The following is a 20,482-nucleotide window of genomic DNA, read 5'->3' as shown; positions in this document are numbered from 1 at the left end:
AGTTACATCTTGTTTGTTCAATCTATTTCTTGGCTGGGAGCCGTTGCCGGGCAATCAGCACAGACTACAGAAAGTTACTACTCCTAGCCAAGAAATAGTCACGCACACGACCCCCCAAAAATGGCCAATTGTTGGTTTTACATGTTTTTGTACGGACTAAACAAATGAGATACAACATGTTAATTAATGAGTTTCAGAGGAGTTGGCAGGTGGATTTTGTTACCTTTGAACAGAGCCAGGCTGGCTGTTTCCCCATTTCCAGTCTTTAGCTACGCTAGGCTAATTGGCTGCTAACTGTAGCTAAATAATTACCATGAGAGTGGTATCGGTTCTCTCATCTAACTCTCCAGAGTGCGAATATGCATATTTCCCAAAACTTCAACTTCAAAACTATTCCTTTAAAACACAATCCAGACCATAAATCAGCTCATCTTAAAAAAAGACAAGTGACATTTCTACTCTGTCTGAGACCACATGAGTTTAAAAAAATAAGAACACATGCTTTATGGCTCACCTTCCTCCCACAGCAGTATCCCAGGCCCTGCATGACAGGATCAATCTCTGACTCAAACACCTCAGCCAGCTTGGAGCAGTACTTGTAGACGCGGGACGTCTTGCGGTTGTACAGCCAGGCGTTGTTGAACATCAGCCAGATATCCTCCACATACTGCCAAGGCTCCTGGTACTGTCCCGTGTCCAGCTTCCGCTTGATGGTTGACAGGTCCATGGGGTTCTTCACTATGTCAAAGTAGTCCTGGTTTGGGAGAGGCGCCGTCAAGATTTAAGTGGCAGGTCGAGGTAAAAGTTCAGGAGTTGAGGAAGAGAGCAGCAAGATGGTGGGAGGGTTTGGTCGTCCGAGAGAACCAAGATGAGAGAGATGGGGAAGAAGAGTGATCGTCATCGTCATCATCATCATCATCATCAAGTGTGGTCGTCAGGTGAAGGTGTGATGAAGGCGTCGACCGGGTGGGACCAGAGTAGGGAGAGAAGAGGGTGCAGGGGGACAATGTTGTTGAGCGCTGTAGAGAAGAAGGTTCGCGTGCAAACAGAGAGACATGACAACTTCTGCCCTCCAGCTCTCTGCTTTGCACCCTACAGTTTAAGTCCCTGTCTGTACTGCAGGCAGGGACCAGGCGACCGCCACAAGTCTGTCCAGTCCTCTGCCGCACATATAACCACAGTCACAAAATTCTAAAGCAACAGATAAGATTGCAACTGAAGCCAAGCCTTCTGAAAATCATTTAAAATTTGCTCATTTTGCCCCACGGTGCAGAACACTGTGGTTCTCTGCTTAAGACTAAGAGCAAACAAAGCTTTCAGGACCAGGAAGCGATCAGGGTGCAAAACCAAGAAAAACAGAGCAGTGGCAACAGCAACAGGCAGACAGAGATTTACTGTTTTTAGCAACAGAGCGGTTGGCATTAACAAAGCCAGCAGCGTGAGTGGCCACATGATGGCAGAGTTAAAGCCAACAGTGCTGAGGTGAAGCAAATGTAAAGAGGGACGCAGTCTTTGAGTTGTTTTTCTTTTTCCCGTCGTCTGCGCTCTGCGTCCTCTTCGCCATTTGTGAAAGGAGCAGAGAAGAGGGCGAGGAGAAGAAAAGCTTTTCGGAGATTCAACCATAAAAAAAAAAAAGGAGGAGGTGTGAATTTCAAAGAGCAGGGTCCATCTCGGTGTCACCATGGCAACAAGAGTTAGGAAACAGACCCCCGTCTCTGAACGGAACCACTCACATGAACAAACAAGTGATGCATATTTCCATGTCAGCCTGCGGAGCCAAATTTATATCACAACCTACAGTTTTAATAAACGGCTGAATAAATATCTGAAAAATGGTGCTCAATAAATTACACAACAGTGGAAAGTCACATCACTTGACTGTGGAGGTTCCGGACGAGAGGTGAACCAATAGCCTCGCTCATAACTGCTCTAAAAATGGCGGTTATCAAACTTCATACTGCATGGCGCAGCGAGCAGACGGACTCGGTCACTCTGTTTTTAATACAACTATGATTTTCATGAGCACATACTGAGGCTTATCAAATACTCATTACCCCTTGATTTGGATGCAACGAGGGTTAAGATATTGTCCCATCTCTACACACTGCCCACCCGAACACCAACACACTACTACTGGTGAGGAACTGAACTAGAAAGCTAGCGATGGCGTACTAGGATGAAGACTACAAAAAAAAAAATCATGATTCAAACCAAAACCTAAAATTTGATGTGAAGAAGGCAAAAGTCAAACAAAATTAAAGTGATAAATGAAAGCAATTGGCTCATGAACTGCTGTTAAAGCACATTACTGGAGTTGAAATACACAATGTTGTCATGTCTCCATAGTCTCCTTTTAGTATTTGGGGTGCTATGAAAGACAAACACCTGAGAATTATAATTATTCATCATTTCACTGTCCAAATCTGTAATTACTCAGCCAATTTTTTTTTTTTATTATAATTTACTTTTTGTCCCTAAAGGCAAATGTTCATAAGAGTCATTGCTTTGATTTACAAATGACAAGAAGTTTCAAATAAGAGAGCAAACACACACACGCACACTCACACAAACAAACAAACAAACAAACATACACACACACACAATTTGAAAATCTCATTTTCGTAACTTCTGACATGCAATGGGAGAAAAATCAAGATAAAAAAAACTGGAAGCAAATATTTAAAATAAATTCAGAAGATATGACAACTATGACAAAATGAGAAAAAACATATTCAAGATGAAAAAAGGAAAACAAAATAAAAGCTACGTTTTTAGAGGAGTTGAAGCAAAATGGCAGCCAGTGCAGTCCCTTACCAGGTTAGTTTTGTTACTAGTTCGAATACGTACGGGTATTCCCAGTAACTGGGGGTCCACCGGCTGACGGAAGGGAAGGGACTCAGGGTCCTGCCGGTACAGAGCTTCTAGGGTGGGCATCAGAGCCTGACGCAGCTCCTCCGGCTTAAAGACTGGAAGAGAGGGAGTGAGAAAACAAATGATTTAGAGATGGAAGGTAAAGGGAAAAGGAAGGGAGAGGTACAAACTGAAAGGGAGCCTCTCCTCTCTTAATCTGAGGATGCCTGGCAGTGAAACTCAACTGGCAGCATCATGTAGTGTTGTGTCGTTAAACGACGGCCGAGGAATACCACACAGAGAGACAGAGTATAAAGGATACAGGATCCAAGATGTGTCAGTCCGGGGAGTGATTGTGATAACAGTGGTGCTTTTCTGGTGAATTTCAGTGCATCACGACCCAGTCAGTGTGTAGGACTTCACACAGACAAAACAAAAAGGCACAGGTGTTTTCATGCATATCCTACTCTGTTGGCAACAACGCCACAACTGAATCGCTACAAATTTTAACGAACCACTATCATAAAGTTAGCTCACTTTGAACACAAACATGAGTTTGGGATGTTTAATTCATTTCTTCAGTAGGAACTTCAGTTCTCACAGAGGGAGTTGGCGAGTTAACCATTAAACACAAGGTATGTATTTTCTGCCACTATGGATCATCACACAACAATGAAAACAGAAGATGTAGTTTGAGGATGTCATGAAGTAGCATGGGATCATGGGAATTGTAGTCTTCATTGTTAGATAACCAGTTTTATAGGTGTAATATAGGTCTTGAGCAGATCCTCTGATTGTGGTGATTTCAGTGGAGTGAACTGACTTTGCTGCAAAACCAAGCCTTTTCAAAAGTTATCATATTTAAGTCAACGACACAGTGGTGAATCAAAACTTACTTTTCTTCTTGCTCTGAGCGCTGGCTGGGGAGCTGTTGGTGGCTGTTGACCCTGATCCCTCCTCTTCCTCTTTGGGCTCTTTCTTCACCTCTGGCTTCTTGTCTTCACTTGATGTTTCTGACGATGACACCGAGGATGAAGATGTATCCATTGGCTCTCCTTTACATCCATCTCCTGACGGCTTCTCTTTCTTTATCTGAGAGGAAGATTCAATCGTCAGTTTAATGATTACCTTCTCAATGTGTTTCTCAATAATAAATCTGAATACAAGACCCCAAAAAACTACATTTTCTCAAAACCCTTTAGGCCTCATCAGTTTAGACAATTTAGGATTTTATTTTACTTTCAGACACACAAATTTAAGTGTCGGTGTGGACAATCTTACCTCAGGTTTCTCCTCCATCTTCACGTCAAGCTGACCCTTTCCCGTCTTCCCCTTGCCCTCGCCTTGGCTGTCAGCCCCGTCGTCGTCCTCCTCCTGCTTCTTCACCTCCATTTTGACGTCTTCCTTGCTGGGAGCAGGACCATCCGCCTGGGCGAGCTGGGACTTGGGTTCAGTACTGCTGCTGACCGAGGCTGGAGAGGACATCGGTCCGTCGGCTGTCAGAGAAGGCTTCGCAGAAAGCTGTGACAAAGGGACAGAGATGAGATGTTAAATAGCAAGAAAATGACCCTGTTGTTTTTTGTTGGGTTCCAACACTCACCAGTGTTTTGTAATCCAATTCAAGGACTTTTTGATAATCTTATCCTTCCTAAAACTCATTTGTCCTTCAATACTTTGAAGGACATTTTTCAAAATTTTCAAAAGTTAAGTAGCTCAATTACTACTCAATAGCTTGACTTTTTTTTAAGTTGAAAAACTTTCCTAAACTTTTCCTTTCTTTTTGATTATCTTGTATGCATTTCTCATATTCCCTCTGTGTAACTCTCTGGAGAATAACTCACTCACAGAACCAGAATAAGCAAGGAGATTAGAGCATCACTGAATGCAACTTACACAGGTGGTTTAAGGAAAGGGAGTCAGGATTGGGTCAAGTAATAAAAGCAGGGTCATCTACTCACTGGGGTCTGTGGCAGCTGCAATGGCACATGAGTATTCTGGGTAGGCACTGAAGAAGCCTGACTTGCTTGGGGGCCTGAGGAAGCCCCACCCCCAAGCGTTTGCTGTGGAAGCTGATTGGCCTTCTCAGAGTTCACCGCCTGGCCTGATGGCGGCGGCTGCTGCTGTGAAGCTGGTTGTTGTTGTTGTTGTTGTTGCTGCTGCTGCTGCTGGGGGTGCTGTGGAGGGGGCAGCTGGGGTGTGCCAGGAGTCTGTGGCTGTGGGGTTTGAGAACCAGGTAACGTGGGTGGTGTTTGATGGGGTTGAGGCGTTAAGCTGCGTGCTGGTGAGGGAGAGTTCGTGCGGATGGGTGGGCAGTGAGGGAAGGAGTTGGGCTGCGTGGGGGTGGAGGATGGAGGCAGGTTGGGTAGGGGCCCAGCACTACTGGCACTACCAGGCCCCATGGAGCCTCCAGGGGCTCCTGAGCCTGGAGCGGAAGAGGCAGACTGTGCTGCAGGGCTGCTGGCTGGGAGCGAAGGCGGCGTTGACATCTGGTTCTGCTACAGAGGAAAGGACACAGAGGTAAGGGAAATGCCAGGGATCACTGCTCTTCTTAAACTAGAAAACAAATCTTTATTATTGGAACGCAAAAAATGGATCTCCAGAGTATGGGAGAGACAATTAAAAACAACATGGGTCCGGCTAATTATAGAGAAAGTTTTTACCAGAAACACAACTGTGGAAGGTTTGAGTCACAACACTTTATTTCCGATTGGTCTCTTTAAAACGTGAATTAATGATATAGGGAAGATTGCCAAAAAGCACAAATAATCAGTCTTAAAGCTTCTAGAGAGCCAGTAAAGAACTGCGATCCATTTCTGAGCAGAAAAGACTTACGTGCCAAAATCCTGAAGACAGTTCAGTTAATTATACAGTATTCATCACTATCCATCAATTTCTGCAAAGCTGCTCTGAGAGTTGATTTTTATGTTCATCCTCATTTGCATTCATTCAGCAGGTTTAACTAACTGAAGATATGTTTGAATCTCATAATATGACATACTCTCCACTTTTGTAAAGACCCTCAGCTATCAAAGTCATCTCTACTTCACAAGGTACTGTAACTCAATCCTTACCGATGGCACAGCGGTCTGTGCTCCTGGCTGGTTCATGCCAACAGGACCAGAGCCCCGCCCAGGACTGGACCCAGGAAACTGGCCTGGTGGGAGGTACTGGTTTTGTAACTGTGTGGCATTGGGCTGACCCATCCTTGTTGCTCCCATACCCATCTGGTAACGATACAAGACAAGTGAAGACTTAGATAAATTAAAGTAAAGTAAGTTAAAAGTAATTTCAGCAAACAGTGATTATTTTTCCACAGGTATGCACTTGAAGCACTAAACATGATTCTTCTGCTTGTTGTCTCTTTGCCATGTGCGTACCCTCCTCCACACATATAAGATTTTTCACCGTACTTAGGTTAAGAAAACACCATTGTCTTAGCCTATAGCACGTCTCATTACAGCAGCTCATATAATACCAAAGTAGCCTGTGATAGAGATGGTGACAGTGTTGCTAACCTGGTTCACTGGAGCATTTAGAGGAAGAGGAGGTGTCGATCTCTGACCCATCGACTGCATCCCCATCTGACCAAACTGGTTCATTCCTAGAAGTGAAGGAGGACAGAAGTGAGAGGTAAGGAGAGCAAAAACATACCGTGTTCACACTGGGAACACTTTTTATTTGAAAGTCAAAAACTCTTGTGTGTGAGGAATGTGAGGAAAAACTCTGATCGGTAATGGTCTGTTGGAATTTAAAAATGTACAGCGGGCTGCGCTTCCTATTCCAGTGAGGGTCAGTCTGACCCGTTGCATGCTCTGTTGCTTATCAGTAAGCTTATGAGCATATGTTGCTCAACAAAAGGCAGACTGTAGTAATTACAGTGGCAGTGAAGTTCTCAAGTTGGCTAGCAAACTGTAAAACAGTAAGGTTGTAATGTTTTCATTTCATGTGTTTTAAGGCTGATATAATTACCAAAAGAAAAAAGAAATTGCCACAGAACCCGCACAATACCTTATATCTGCAGATACTGCCTACAGAGTCTGCCCTTGTAAGATCTTGACTGCTCTGAGAAAATGGAATATCTACCAGCAAACTGCGTCCTCTCAGATGTAACTGGTTTTGTTTTACGATACATACTTTGGTTATATACAGTCCATGGTTTGTAGGAATAAAGTATTTTGGAGTTTCCATCTGTTTGAGTACTTTTAATACTTATTAATTCATGCATTTAAACGGTAGCTTTAAAACCAAAACACATGAAACTCACAAGAGTAAAAGAATGAGATGGCACCGACTGAGATTTGCTAAACAAGCTACCTTTAGCATTTAGCTAGTTTTATTTCTCATGAATTATTTAGGTGTTGCCTGGTTAAAAAACCCAAGAGGAACAGTAACATCAGCAAGTCAACAAAACTTAACATGGCCAGAGAGACCGGACTTCACGTGGTGAAATTTACTTGCATGCTGAGGATAAAACATGGTCAGGGTTGTAAGCATAAACATGCTAGCAGGGTAACAACATTATGCACACTACTCATTATTCATTACCCTCTCCAAATGTCCTTGTAAACTAAACTTCTGTAAGTTTGGCCTCAACAAGCCTCAGAAAAAATGTCATTAACATTTTGGAGCTGTACCTGCTGGGTTCTGCATCCTGCTGACCATCTGATTGGGTCCAGTCGGTCGGACCATGGACGGATCGGCGTGAGGACCATCTGATAGGGAGAGAAGAGTTACACGAATCACAGATCTTGTCTTCAGAAAAAACAGAGATGACTAAAAGATGTATGAATGAATGAATGAATGAATGAATGAATGCATGCATTCATTCATTTGTGTCTATGCACATACAGAAGTGTGGGAGGGAGGTTAAATGGTATGTTTGCATACTTGGAGGTTGCCCAGGGGCCATGGGCAGCTGTCCCATGCTGGGCGGCCCCTGAGGGAGGCCTGGAGAGGCGATGCCAGGTTGTCCCGGCATCATGCCCTGCTTCTGGAGTCGTGTCCTCCTCTTTTCCTCCAGCTCCTTTTGGATCTTGTATATCTTCTCTGCCAGTAGGTGGTAATACTCCGCCTAGAAGGGATGTGACACAAGGGAGAGAGAATGTTACAGGATACATCAGACAATGCACAAAATAACTACTTTTATTTTCTCCTCCTTTAACTATAAACTGATGGTTATACCAGAACACCTCACTCTGTGTTGGTTTCTTACCCTACTGTTGGCTGACTCATACATGTCTCCCTCGACTTTACGAGCATAAGCCACCAGATTCTCCATCCGTCGATCTTTCAGCGCAGCTGGATCAGGAGTGGGGAAGATTGCCTGCACGCTGCTCTCACACGTGCACAAACAAGAAGAACACACAGCTACAGTTAAATTGTGGACAGAGGCACCCGGCACTGAAAATGATCTCATATTCAAATTAGTTTTATTTCATTAGCTACAGCCACATCCACACAAGGTTGTGGGAGGTGCTTGCTAGAATACTCACAGCTTGTGGACAAGGTGGTTGCGGAGGTCCTGTGTGATGTCTTCATGCCAAGACTTCCTCATGCCTGCAGCAGAAGGAGGAGTCGCCGTGGGCATGGAGCCTAGGTTCCCCACACCATCATTCATCAAGCTGGGGAAGGCAATAAACAAGAAGGGAGGGAAGAAAGGAGAGAAGACTTTAGCCACTACAGAGCTAATTTTGACTTGGTTTAAATCAGTTATATGAAAGCAGCCTGAATTTAAAAAGTAGCTGTGACCAAAAAGCAGTTCTACCTCTGTGCATTCATGCTGCTGTGCAACATGGCGTTTGGCAGTAGGGGGGACTGCTGGTTGGGGGGTTGCACACCCACTCCACCATTCACTCCCATAGAGTTTCCTCCTGGAAAGAGAGTTATAGAGATTGAAGGGTACAGTTTGTAACTGGGAAATACTGACAACAATGTGGGAACGTATCATAAACAAGATAAAGGAACAATGTGAATCTATCGCCTGAAATTCAAATCAAACTTGTGTGACAAAGTCATCAATGAGGAGTCAATGGTCAGCTTTTTTTTCAGATTATTTTGTCACACATGAATGGTCGAAAATTAAAACCCCTGCTTGCACTTTCTGTGTGGGGCTACATATAATTTCTGATATGCACATTGCAAACTAACCTATGGAGTTCAAAGTCCTCATCCCAGGCTGGCCCTGTAGCCCCTGGTTCTGCATGTTGGCCTGCGATGGCTGCTGTGGTATCTGGTTGCCCTGGTAAGTGAGACCGAGCGCAGCGTAGGCCCTCTCTATGGAGCTGGGGTCGATCTGGTTGGGAGGATTCACGTTCGGAGTGTTGGACTGTCCACCGGGCACCCCTGAGCCTAAAGAGTTCATTAAACCCACCCCTGCACTGTTAACAAGAGCTGTCAAGAAAACAAGAGGGGGAGAGGGTTGATGGAGACAGGGTGGGGAAGAGATAAAAGGGTGAGCATCTGTGGATTCAAGCCGACTGTCTTGCACTTTTTAGTTACAGGATTCTCTGACGCTTCAAGGTAGATTCTGTATAATAACTCAATAGTAAGAGCCGTGTGCATGCATACTGTTCAAAGACAGGCAATCACAGAGGCACTCACATTGCTGATTCCTCTTGTCTCCAGCGTTTTTCAGTGGCAGGCATACAGGACAGTCGTGTCGTGTGCAATTCTTCCAATGAGAGATGATCTGTCTGGATGAGGCACAGTGCGCCACTGGGAGGGAGGGACAGAAATGGACAGAAGTTAAGAAAACGAAAGAAGAGTGAAAGAGAGAAGAGAGACAGAGAGGGAGAACAAGTGAGTTGAGAAATTGTGACAGGGTGAAGGAGGGAGATGAATAATGAGACAAGAAAAGGATGAGAGAAAAGGATAAAGTCAAAGGGAAGAGGGAAGCCAGAGACTGAGAAAGTTATTGTATGAGTCATTCAGTACAATAAAACTATGTCCAGATGAGAAGGAGAAAGGAAAAATTACAGCAGAACAGCCAGCTAGAGAGAGAGAGCAACTCTATCTGATAAAATGAAAAACTGGGGGCAAACCAAGAGGGGCATAAACAACAAACAGGAACTGACAAAAAAAAAAAGAAAGGATGAAATGCTGCAGATACATGACAACTTTAAACACTGCCTAGTGTTTATGATATAAACCCCACACCGTAGAACCAGCAATCAGCATAATTCAACGTCTCACCCTGGCAGGACTTGCCAGCCTGGCAATGAGTCATGTGGTTGAGCACGTTCTTCATGGTGCGGCAGTGGGGCAGGTTGCACTGCCGCACTTCCCCGTTGGCCTGCTCCCTGCGCTGGCACTTGTGCGCGTGGAGCAAGAGGACCAGCTGCTGCTGGATCAGCTTCCGTTTCTCGGGGTCTGCTGTAGGGGGCGCTGTGCCGGGACCCGCCCCCACGGCATTGAGCCCAACCTGGGCCCCTCCCACTGCTGCTGCACCGCCGACGGATACGCCACCAACTGCTCCAGGCTGCTGCTGCTGGGAGGCCTGGGGACAGAGGAGGAATATGGAAAGAATTATTTACAAGACGGCAATCATCAGGTTTTATAGGAAGACTTCCAATGACCAATTTGGTTGACAGCTAATAAATCAATTCAATAATTAAATGCGCCAACAATTTTTGGTCACATTTTCAATGTGTTTACATGTATAGTAGATTTTCTCACTTGAGAATAACTAGTCTGCCCATTTGTAGATACACATATGGATATAGATGAGGGAATAACAGGTCTTAAGGAGTTAAGAGTTAAGAGCAATGATTCAATGATTCAAACGCTCTAAAATAAAAGTCAGTTTCAGACCCATGCTTCCAGCAATTCTGTAATTAACAACAACCACCTGAAGAATGAATGAATGAAACTGTTCTTGTGTGGAAAAAATACATACAGAGCCTAGCTTTGTTTAATTACAGCCAAACAGCAATACGCATTATTAATAACGTAGGCTTGTAATGCAACAGTGCAAGTGACACAGTGACCACTGCCTCATTGATCAGTACTTCCCTGATGTCCAACTTTCATTTGAATTACAGCTTGACCATTATTCAATTTTTGAGGCAGACACACAAGCATTTGAAAGATTTAATTACAATACATGTGCTGATAGGAATGACTTTTAGGTAAAACATAACACTAACAACAATCTTCATACAGATACCTCAGATTAGGCTTCTTTTTTAAAGAACTGTGACCAAGATGCATGCCAAAAGGGACATTGTACAGTTGAAAAATCAATCTCTCCGTCATGGAGACAATGCTTCTAATTAATCTCAAACCTAGTTTGGTTTTCTGCCCTGGACTGGCTGAAAAAAACAACAACAACCACCCCGGTACATTCACATACAGTAGTCAGATTTGAACAGGGAAGTTAGTAGTGACTCACTACAATCCGACAGGGCTGTTCTGGGGCGTTTGGTTGATGTTACTTCAAAAGGATTAATTTCACTGAGGTAGGTAAGATTATTGTAATGACGATTTGAGCTTCTGCTTTACTAAAATCCCAACCATGATGATGATATCCCTCCTATTCAGCAGAGAACTCAGCGTGAGCTGCTTCCCCTAAAATGTCTGTAAGCTTATTTGCAGATGATTTAGCCAACAGTTACAAATTTCTCACCATCTTTTTCAGATTTGCCTATTAGTCTTTTCCTAATGCACACCTGTACACTCCTGATCAGAGAAAAGATAATACAACGGAAATGTCTTATATTTCGCACACACAGAACATTTTCAACATCTTATCCTAAAAACTTGTTCCAACTCAGATTCACAAAACACTCAACAGCAAAACCTTGTCAGAAATATCTAGTTTCTACTTAATAATTGTCACCAGTTAATGAGAAGGTCTGCGTTCCGTAGATTTAATCATTAGCATTAATGATGCCCCAAAAGTTACTATAAATGCTAACAGATTAGCTCTGTTTGGTAGTCAAGTTGCATATGCAAAGAGTGAAACGAGGTCCTTCACACTGTGAGGCTAGAAATCCTATTTCTCAGGATTTAGCAGACGAAAACAAATTTATCATTGTCAGCGGTGGTATTAAAGCACCTGAAACAAATGACCGCAGTTGTCAACACTGTCATCACAGAGCTGTACTGTGACAGAAATAAAGATGGAAAGTTTGACATGCAGTTAAATGCCAACACACATCTTGCTCAAGCAAAGTCGTCCACGACTTAGACGGGTTAGTCGGGTGCAAAAGAGGGTATTCAGCTGGACAGTGACTCGTATACAGACCCTGGTGCTGGCCTGAAATATACCAATAACATCTTGAATCTAAAAAAAGGGGTTTTATCTGCAATTTGTTTACAAGGTTTTGGTTGTGAAGGAAGTAATTCTACTGCCTCTTCCATTCAAACAGGTCCTCACACACTAATAGCATTAAGTCACAAAGGCGCATAGAAAAATCCATCACATAATCTGCAGCAGCATCCGTGGTTGTTTTGCATATGACATCTCGAAGCCGACAGTAAAGATAATGTAATAACATTTACACAGGTGTGTTGCGACAAACTAGTTTATCATCTGATCACTTCTGAAGGAGTGTGCTTACAGCTGTTGCACACAGCCACTATGAAGGGGGTTGTTCGAAAAGCCTGCAGTCATACAGAGGGTGTATTAAACTTGTTTGTGACTTGTTGAGAGAAGTTGTCAAAATTGTCAACACAGAGAAAGTTACAGAACTTGTTGGGTAGTTCATTGTTGGATTTGGGCTTCTGACAGTAAGAAAATGATTGAGTATCATCAGGCTTATCATTTAACCAGAAATTGGAACAGAGATGGAATATAATAAATTGTGTGATGATAAAACATGTATATTTAGTTTAGTTCAAAACTGAGTTTAATCTACATTAACATAAATGACTTCTATGTGGCTACAGAGTTTATCCACCAGTACAGAACAGAAACAACTTCCTACCATCCCAGGCATCCCTTGACCCGGAGGTGCCTTCTTGTCCATGCTGAACTGGTTGGCCATATTGTTGGGCATACCCGCCTTATTCTGGAGCTGTGGGCCCAGCCCTGCTCCAGGCAGCCCCTGGCCAGCAGATTGGCCGTACGGACCACCATAGGGGCCCGCATTGGCCATCATATTCATCTGGAGAGCAGGGGGAGGGGAGGCAAAATAGTTAATGAGAAAGATGAGAGGAGGAGAGATGAATAAAAGTAAGAGAGGAAGAAATTAATAGTTTAGAGTATCACGTCTATTACTTTCCCTAGCCTATGAGAGCACAATTCAAGCAGCTAGTAAAGTGAAATTCAAGTCTGGTATTACAGTGCCATCTTACATAAGTTTGAAGACGACATAGAATCCTACATTAGACTGTTGTAAGATCGACAACAACACTGAAAGGTGCTATGGAGACGACATGGAATCACTTTCCAGGTACTACTAATTATTATTATTCCTCCTTCATAATGACTTTCCACTTTGTCCATAAGGTTACAATATTGCTTTGTCGTTCTCCCAACTTTACCTTGCTGTCCACAATAACTTAACAGAAACAGGTTCTAGGCTTTGCAAAAAAGTTCTAACAACCTTCAGTATTTTCAGCGTAGCTACTTCAGTTTCGGGACAAACTACTCTTTATTTTAACAGCAGCAGCAATGTGAAAGGATTGGTTAATTGTTGTTAGAGTAGAATAAAACTCTTCATCCCTAAGTCTGGACTTCATCAGCTTAAACTACACTGAACATGAATAATGTTAACACTTCACTGATACATATTTTAACTACAGGACAGGAGGAAATCCTGTGTTAGCTGGTGCACACTGCAGCAGTAAGGCAAAGACAGTTATGCTACTACTTATGCTAAACAAGTTAACACAGCTGTTTGCAATACTGCCTTCACACCTTTAAAACAAAATCACAACTGTCGTATGACATATTGACTAGCAAAGAGGTTAACCATCAATACCACAGAGCGAACGGTGATGCTGCTGTGAATCCCAACACATAACCACACTTACGCCTGCACCTGCTCTGGGAACTCGTCTGCGCCAGTCTCACATGAGTAACTACTACCGAGTATGAAAGGATGTGTCTGCCTTTGGTGCCATAAACATGACAATATTGTTGAACTGAAATAAACCCAAGTGTAAGTAGCGTTCTGTGGGGAAAACACAACGACTTTTCCTTTTTGAATGATTTTACTGAACTCGAGTGGTCAAATTTATTAACACATTTCCCCCAATTTTTAGCAGCAATTTTAAACTTGTATATTTTACATTTGTGGGCTATAACAAGCACATGCCCAATAAGGATTTTACATACGTGTTCCCACTACTCCCCAATATCCATGGGAGAGTGTGTAAATTGCACTTACAATATACAGTAGAATTTTAACAATGTCATAACATTTATAATGTAAAAGATTTTGTCAGCAACGGGGACGTTTTTCTATCTGAAGAGACTCAGCAGAGCAAAACCACACTTTGTTTAGACAAGCATTTGGCCATAAAAATGTGTTTTTTCCTTCAATGTTTATTATAAAATAATTGCTACTAAGATGTCAGTTTCTGACTGTAATGCCCTTTAATACCTCTGTAACGCTTCTGTAAGGCCCTGGACCAGCTGAGTGTGCTTACCTTGTTCAGTGCTCCGGGTTGCTGTGGTCTCATCCCTGCCTGACCCCCGGGTCCCATTTGCTGACCGCCCTGCTGCTGCAGGGTCTCCGCCAACAGATTACTGTTGTTACCCATGCCTCCACTGCCAGGGTAACCCATTCTTGGCGAGCCATTCATCACCTGCCCCCCCATCAGGCCTTGCTGCTGCTGTCCAGGATTGCCCTTCTGGGCACCCATCATGGCAGCTGCCCGATTGAGTGCTGCCACCCCTCCAACCATCCCAACCTGCTGCATTAATCCAGGCTGCTGCTGCTGGCCTTGGGGAGGCATGCCCTGAGGTCCACCAGGGGAGACACCGACACCCCCCATCATCCCCATGGAAGCCCCGGGCGCTGTGCTGTTGGAAGTAGGGCCTCCCTGCTGTGCTGGTGCTCCTGCGCGCAAGAGTTCAGACAGCTGTTTGTGTTTTGCAGCTGCATCCTGGCCTCCCAAACCGAGGCCTCCTCCGAGCCCTGCAAGACTGGTATGGAGTTGGTTGACATCCCCTCCGTTAGTCAGCCCCAGGTCCGAAGAACTTATGAGCTCATCTGGGAGGTCGTGCTCCAAGTCAAAGAGTGAACCAAAATCTAGGCACGGAGGGAAAAAAAACAAAAATCTTAACAACTAGAAAAATAAAGATTTAACTTACAATGTTGACAACTTGGAAATTCAACAAAACACACTGATCACAGCCTCAGTTTATGAAGGCTAATTGAATTAACTTGCATCTTTTAAGTGTGACACAGCTCTGACTTCAGTTTGAAAACGATCAACCATTAATCTGGAGCCCATAGCTGGACAGCGCGAGCAGGGGTAGCTGCTGCCTCTCACAGCTTGGACCTCTCTCCTGGGCATCAGCTTGTGGTTTGATGGGGAGCCAAACATGGAGAGTGAACGCAGTAGGGTCAGAGTGAGAAGCCGCAGAGGGGTAAACACTACGGAACCTAGGTAGTGTGTGCAATGGATCTACAGTTATGTAGCGCATGAAACAGAAAAAGGTATCAGACGTCTTGTCCACTGGGGGGGAAATTGTCTGTGATTTCTTTATACTGTAGTGTACTCAATCATTTAGTTCTTTAATCCTACACGATACAGAAAAAGCAGTAATGTCTCTACTTTAACGGTCACAAACTATGCTGTTTTTTCTTCAGATGGCCCCACAAACATATTACTTCAAGAGTTTGACTGTTTTCCCTTTTGGCATGTCAACATCTCTCTAAACTCTCAACATTGACGCCACTGTGTAAACATGCTGTGCTGGTGTTTGACCTGATGCACTGGACTACAGTTGCATCCCCTCCTGACTTTTCTCTTCACTCAATGCTTTCAGTACATTAGGAGCCCACATACTGTAGGAAACTAAACATGAATCAGGCTTGAAATCCACATTAATGCATTTTCTGCCATAGTGAGAGAGTCAGTGTTGTGGCCACCAAACTTTGTACAACTGACATTGAAATGAGTCAATTCCATTAAGTTTCCATGTTATACTTTAGAAATTGATTGTATGAAGGTAAACGAGTGGGATAAAGTGTGAACTAACTGCCTACATCATTAAGGGCGCCTGTGTCTCGTTTTAAATGGATGCAACAAGAGGAGGTGATGCCAAGAGTTTACAGCCTCATGCTCAATATGTGTAAATCAATTCGTTTGCTAAAATAGTTTAATTCACAGCCGAGCTGAAATGAATCCATGTGGTCCGTTTTGATAAGTGTTACATCATTTCGAAAAGTAAACTGCAAAAAAGTGCAGCGCAGTGTCACCGTGCAGAGGCAGACAATGGAGGGGGAACAAGAATGGGCTTTCGTCGGTAGCACAATTGAGAAACTACAAGCCTTTGAACAAAAGACATGAGGGAAGACGTTTCAGAGCCGCTGGCTCAATTTGCCCTTTCATTTAAACGCGGTAATAGTTAAAATGGACACACAGCCACATATTTGTCTGGTAAACAGGGCTTTGCGCAACTTTAATGAAGTGTCGAACAATAGCTAGCTGGTATACAATAGTTCACTACAAACAGTGTCGGCTAACAACACTTGAAGCACACGAAATCCATGGCCCCCAAAGGTTTTTACTGCAACAACGATAGGGGTTAGTACCCACAGAGAGAGTTACTGCTCTGACCAATAATGTTTGACTAGTTATCCATCGTTTATTTTCTTTGCTAGGCTAAAAACCGAGCTCAGCTGAGCCGACCCGGTGAGGTTATCTGCCTAGCTAGTTAGCTAGCCCACTCGGTTACCGTTACTTTCTCCTACAGCTCGTTTAGAAACGACCATTTGTCTCAATGTTTACGGAGTTTTTACGAGGCCCGTTGTTATATGCGTTTGTGCTCCCATCCTTCTGATTTATTAACTTTTTTATAGTTACTTGACAACTTGAAGCAAAATGGGGTGACTCGACTCTTCCATTGTTTGGAGGTGGACCTTATAGTTAGTAGCTAGTTAGCCTGTTGAGGCTAACGCATCAAAACATCCCTGCTGCAAAGTTGCTGCAGCCGCCAACACTACATCATACTTTGTCTTTAGCAAGAACAATTCTCAGACTGGACCTTTTTAACCATGCTACGGATATGTTAGTGTTTAAAAGCATTAGTTGTGGAGCAACTACGTCCAACTAAGTTGGTGTGCAACTCTACAGGGACTTCCAAGACTGACCAGTAATTAATACACAAACAGTGGGAGCTGGTTCATGTTTTATCTCCAGCTAAGTAATGCATGCAATATATTTACCATTTCCATCACTGGCAGACACCGAGAGAGCTGGAGAGGACAGCTTGGGCCTCTTGGCTGAAGGCGGGCCGGACTCCAGGACATTATCGGCCATATTTTTGACGAATTAAAAAAATGCTGTAGATCCACGGAGGGCAAACGTATTTCCCTTATTTGCGTCTCCTTATCCCTTTAAGAAAAGCTTCTGATCGTTCCCCCACCGCTTGGGGGGACGGTAGGGGAGAGGAAAGCAATGTTGAACTCTTTCCCTCACAGTTCTCCCTCTCGATTTATTCCTCTCTGCAGATATCAGTCCCCCTCCCCTGTCGGAGATTTTGTTTCTTCACAGATTTGAACAGGAGGAGGTGGGAAGGTGGAGTCGGCGAAAAAGGCAAGCGTGCGGCCCTCTGTCAACCTCATGTAGCCTCCTCTGCGACTCAAAAAATGTCCCGATATCCGTCCTCCGTGCTGCACTCAGTCCTGTCCGCCATAGTCGGCGGAGAAATCCCGTATTTCAGGTCTGAATCACTTCTGTGGAGAGTCTCTGTCAGGACACGAAGATGATAATGGTGATCCGAGCACACAAGCCAGGAGTATCCCTGTGTTAACTTCTGGAGGCAGTCCTCTCATGCAACAGTTACGAGACCCTCGGTTGCATTTACCATTTCTCTCACCTGACCAGACATCTCGCTGCTGGCAATACCAGCCTTTACGTCTCCAGAGCCATGAAGGCAAGTCCACCGGTGTGTGGAGACCACCAGCAGTAGTTTTTAAAATACAATTAAAGCGTCAGTGGTGCTCTCGAGTGCAATACCGAGAGAGAAAAACTTGCATTGGCTTGTCAGTAACTGAATAAATAGCAAAACAGTTCTGCAAAAAAGATGAAAACACTGGAGTCCCACACTTGCAGTTACTCAGATAAAAAGAAAGTCTATTGCGGGTGTGTACTTCCATGCATGAGTTTTCTTTTGCATGTGCATGCCGACTAAATTGTGCACTTAGTGTTTGACCATGCAAGGCACTGGGTCAGAAAGAGCAGACTCGTATTGCACATTTGGTTGTTGCAACCCTTTTGCGCGATTACGCCTATTGCAGTCAGCAGGGGGTTTTGGCAAAGGTTGGAAATCTTGTCAAAAATCAGTCCTCTCCTGCAACCTCTTCTGGTGCAGACTTTATTTCTTTGACAGATTAGTTCTTGGGGGCAATCACAGCGCGGATTGCCAATCAGCAGCCAGTCAGATTGATCCAATTAGTTTTATTTTGCAGAGGACGATCTGTGGGGTTACTTATCTTGTGCTCCAGCAGAGAGGTTCCTCCTCCGGCTTTCGTGTGGTTTGAACACTTGATATCTCAGATCAGGAAAAGAATGATTAATACTCTTAAAAAATAGATATCTCACCCACTGCTCACAGGATGTCTTAGCAAGGCAAGAGAAGAGAAAAGGGAAAGATCTGAAGCAAAAAAAACCCGGAGCACAGCTACGGCGACAGGCGAAAATGTGATAAAAATTGACGCTGGGTCGCTGAGAAATTATGGCTATTTCGGAAGCGGAAAGCTTCAGATCGGCACACTAATGTTGACACCCCCCCTCAAATATTTTGGGCTGACAAAATCCTCTCATTGACTCTTTGTGATGGAGAATGCCCCCCTTCGTGTTGATCCTGGCAATTTTCCCCTTCTCTTTAAACCCGTCTTTCTTTCCACCTCTCCCTTCTGCCCGGCAGCAATTTATTTATATAATTGTCTATGCGGACTCTTTCCTTCCTCCGCGACGGACACATAATGATTTTTCATGTTGATGTTTTCCCTTTTTCGCAGGTTTTTCCTCGTTATGATAATATATTGCCCTCTTCCGCCTCTCCTCTCTGTCTCCGCTCCGCAAAACACCCCCTTCCTTGGATTTTTTCGGAGTATTTCCTTCTCATGCACACATATATATCACCGCCTCGGTTTTCCCTCCACTGACGTCTTATCTTTTTGGTGATGCTTTCTCTCTCCTGATAACACGGACAGGATCTCGCCACTCTTTCCTCCCGCGGCGGTTCCCGGAGCGGCTGCAGTCGGTCGCCGGAGTCGCTCCTTCTCTCGGTTATCTCCTCCTGTTTCTGACGGTCTGTCCGCACAAACAAAATGGCGGCTTGTTGTTTCTACTCCTCTGATACGGGGGGAGGGTTGGAGGTACAGCAACATTAGGCGTGAAGGGGAGGAGGGAGGGAGGGAGGAAGGGAAGAAGAGGGGAGGTTGTCTTCGTAGGTGTTCGGGATTGTCCGGAAACCGGTTCCGTGCTCTTCAGGCAGTCGCCGATGTCAATCTGTAGGGGACGGTGGCGCTCCACCTTTCCCTCCCACACTGATGAGAAGTAACTCCCTACATTTACTCAAGTTTAAACTTGCTCCACTGCATTATTTGTGGGAAATATAGCATACTTTTACTCCACTGTATTTATAGTTAGTTGATGAGACTAAGATTTACCACATTTGATCAGTCATTACTTATATAAAATGGATAAAATGTGTGTTTAACAATAATCCTTGAGTAAAAGTAAAGAAAACCTGTTAAAATATTACTTTGGTAAAGGTGAAACTCACCCTTACAAGTAGTATTTGAGCAAAAGTCTCACTGATGTTAATTGTATCAAGTATCAAAAGTAATTTCCTGGTAATAGATTTACTTGTGCACCAAAAGCATAAGTAAAAGTACATTTACTTTCATGTATAAAGTGTATTCTCTTTGTTTTCTATCTGATTGCTGATAAAATACATGAATTTTAAAAATATATATTAACTTTGGCTGTGATGCAGTCTGTAACCGGCAAAGTAACTTGAAACCAAAGTCGTCAAATAAATGTAGTGGAGTAAAAGTACAATGTTTGTCTTGAAAATGTAGTGGAGTAGAAATATAAAGCAGCAGAAAGTGGAAATACTCAAGTAAAGTACTGAAGCACAGGACTTCTGAGTTACATTCTATCACTGCAATGCACAGACAGCATGAAGGACATGTATGTTTTTGGTCACTAAAAGTATAACTCAATGCTTCATTGAGTCAACTGAAGATTAAACATTTAGATTCTATGTGAAAGCAACAAGAAATGTGTAATGTTATGGCAAAATTAGCTGTATGTAATTTCATACAATGTTCAAAAATGTATTATTTTTAAATATTATTTTTGCATTCAAGGGTTTTGCCAAAGCAATTGAGAATAAGTGCATCACTTGTCTGATAACACCCTGCACCTACAGTATGACACATTCATCTTGTGTTGTCCTGCTGAATGATTTTCATGGACACCTGACAGCCAATCAAAATTA

The 20,482-nt window shown here is 43.6% G+C and overlaps 1 protein-coding gene across 4 annotated transcripts in view; it reads right to left on the bottom strand.

Annotated features, from left to right (window-relative positions):
- Positions 1-19,316, bottom strand: part of ep300b (EP300 lysine acetyltransferase b) — a 34,856-nt gene extending 15,540 nt beyond the window's left edge. For 2 of the 4 annotated variants that reach the window (XM_084370890.1, XM_084370891.1), the window contains exons 1-18: positions 17,196-19,316; positions 14,446-15,050; positions 12,777-12,956; positions 10,042-10,345; positions 9,451-9,564; positions 8,998-9,240; positions 8,615-8,720; positions 8,343-8,471; positions 8,063-8,180; positions 7,738-7,921; positions 7,485-7,562; positions 6,366-6,451; positions 5,922-6,074; positions 4,809-5,345; positions 4,132-4,371; positions 3,747-3,942; positions 2,815-2,966; positions 515-754 (exon numbers count right to left, since the gene is read on the bottom strand). In XM_084370890.1, coding sequence (XP_084227016.1) covers positions 515-754; positions 2,815-2,966; positions 3,747-3,942; positions 4,132-4,371; positions 4,809-5,345; positions 5,922-6,074; positions 6,366-6,451; positions 7,485-7,562; positions 7,738-7,921; positions 8,063-8,180; positions 8,343-8,471; positions 8,615-8,720; positions 8,998-9,240; positions 9,451-9,564; positions 10,042-10,345; positions 12,777-12,956; positions 14,446-15,050; positions 17,196-17,289 — 3,759 coding nt within the window. In that variant the 5' untranslated portion in view covers positions 17,290-19,316. The remainder of the gene's footprint in view (positions 1-514; positions 755-2,814; positions 2,967-3,746; positions 3,943-4,131; positions 4,372-4,808; positions 5,346-5,921; positions 6,075-6,365; positions 6,452-7,484; positions 7,563-7,737; positions 7,922-8,062; positions 8,181-8,342; positions 8,472-8,614; positions 8,721-8,997; positions 9,241-9,450; positions 9,565-10,041; positions 10,346-12,776; positions 12,957-14,445; positions 15,051-17,195) is intronic. The other 2 variants (XM_084370892.1, XM_084370893.1) reach the window with 1 other exon arrangement.
- Between the last annotated feature and the right edge of the window lie 1,166 nt (positions 19,317-20,482).

The sequence above is a fragment of the Pagrus pagrus genome, assembly GCF_965226575.1.
Source record: "Pagrus pagrus genome assembly, chromosome: 13".
In the NCBI taxonomy this organism is placed as follows: Eukaryota; Metazoa; Chordata; class Actinopteri; order Spariformes; family Sparidae; genus Pagrus; species Pagrus pagrus.
This window is presented reverse-complemented; position numbering and strand designations above follow the sequence as displayed.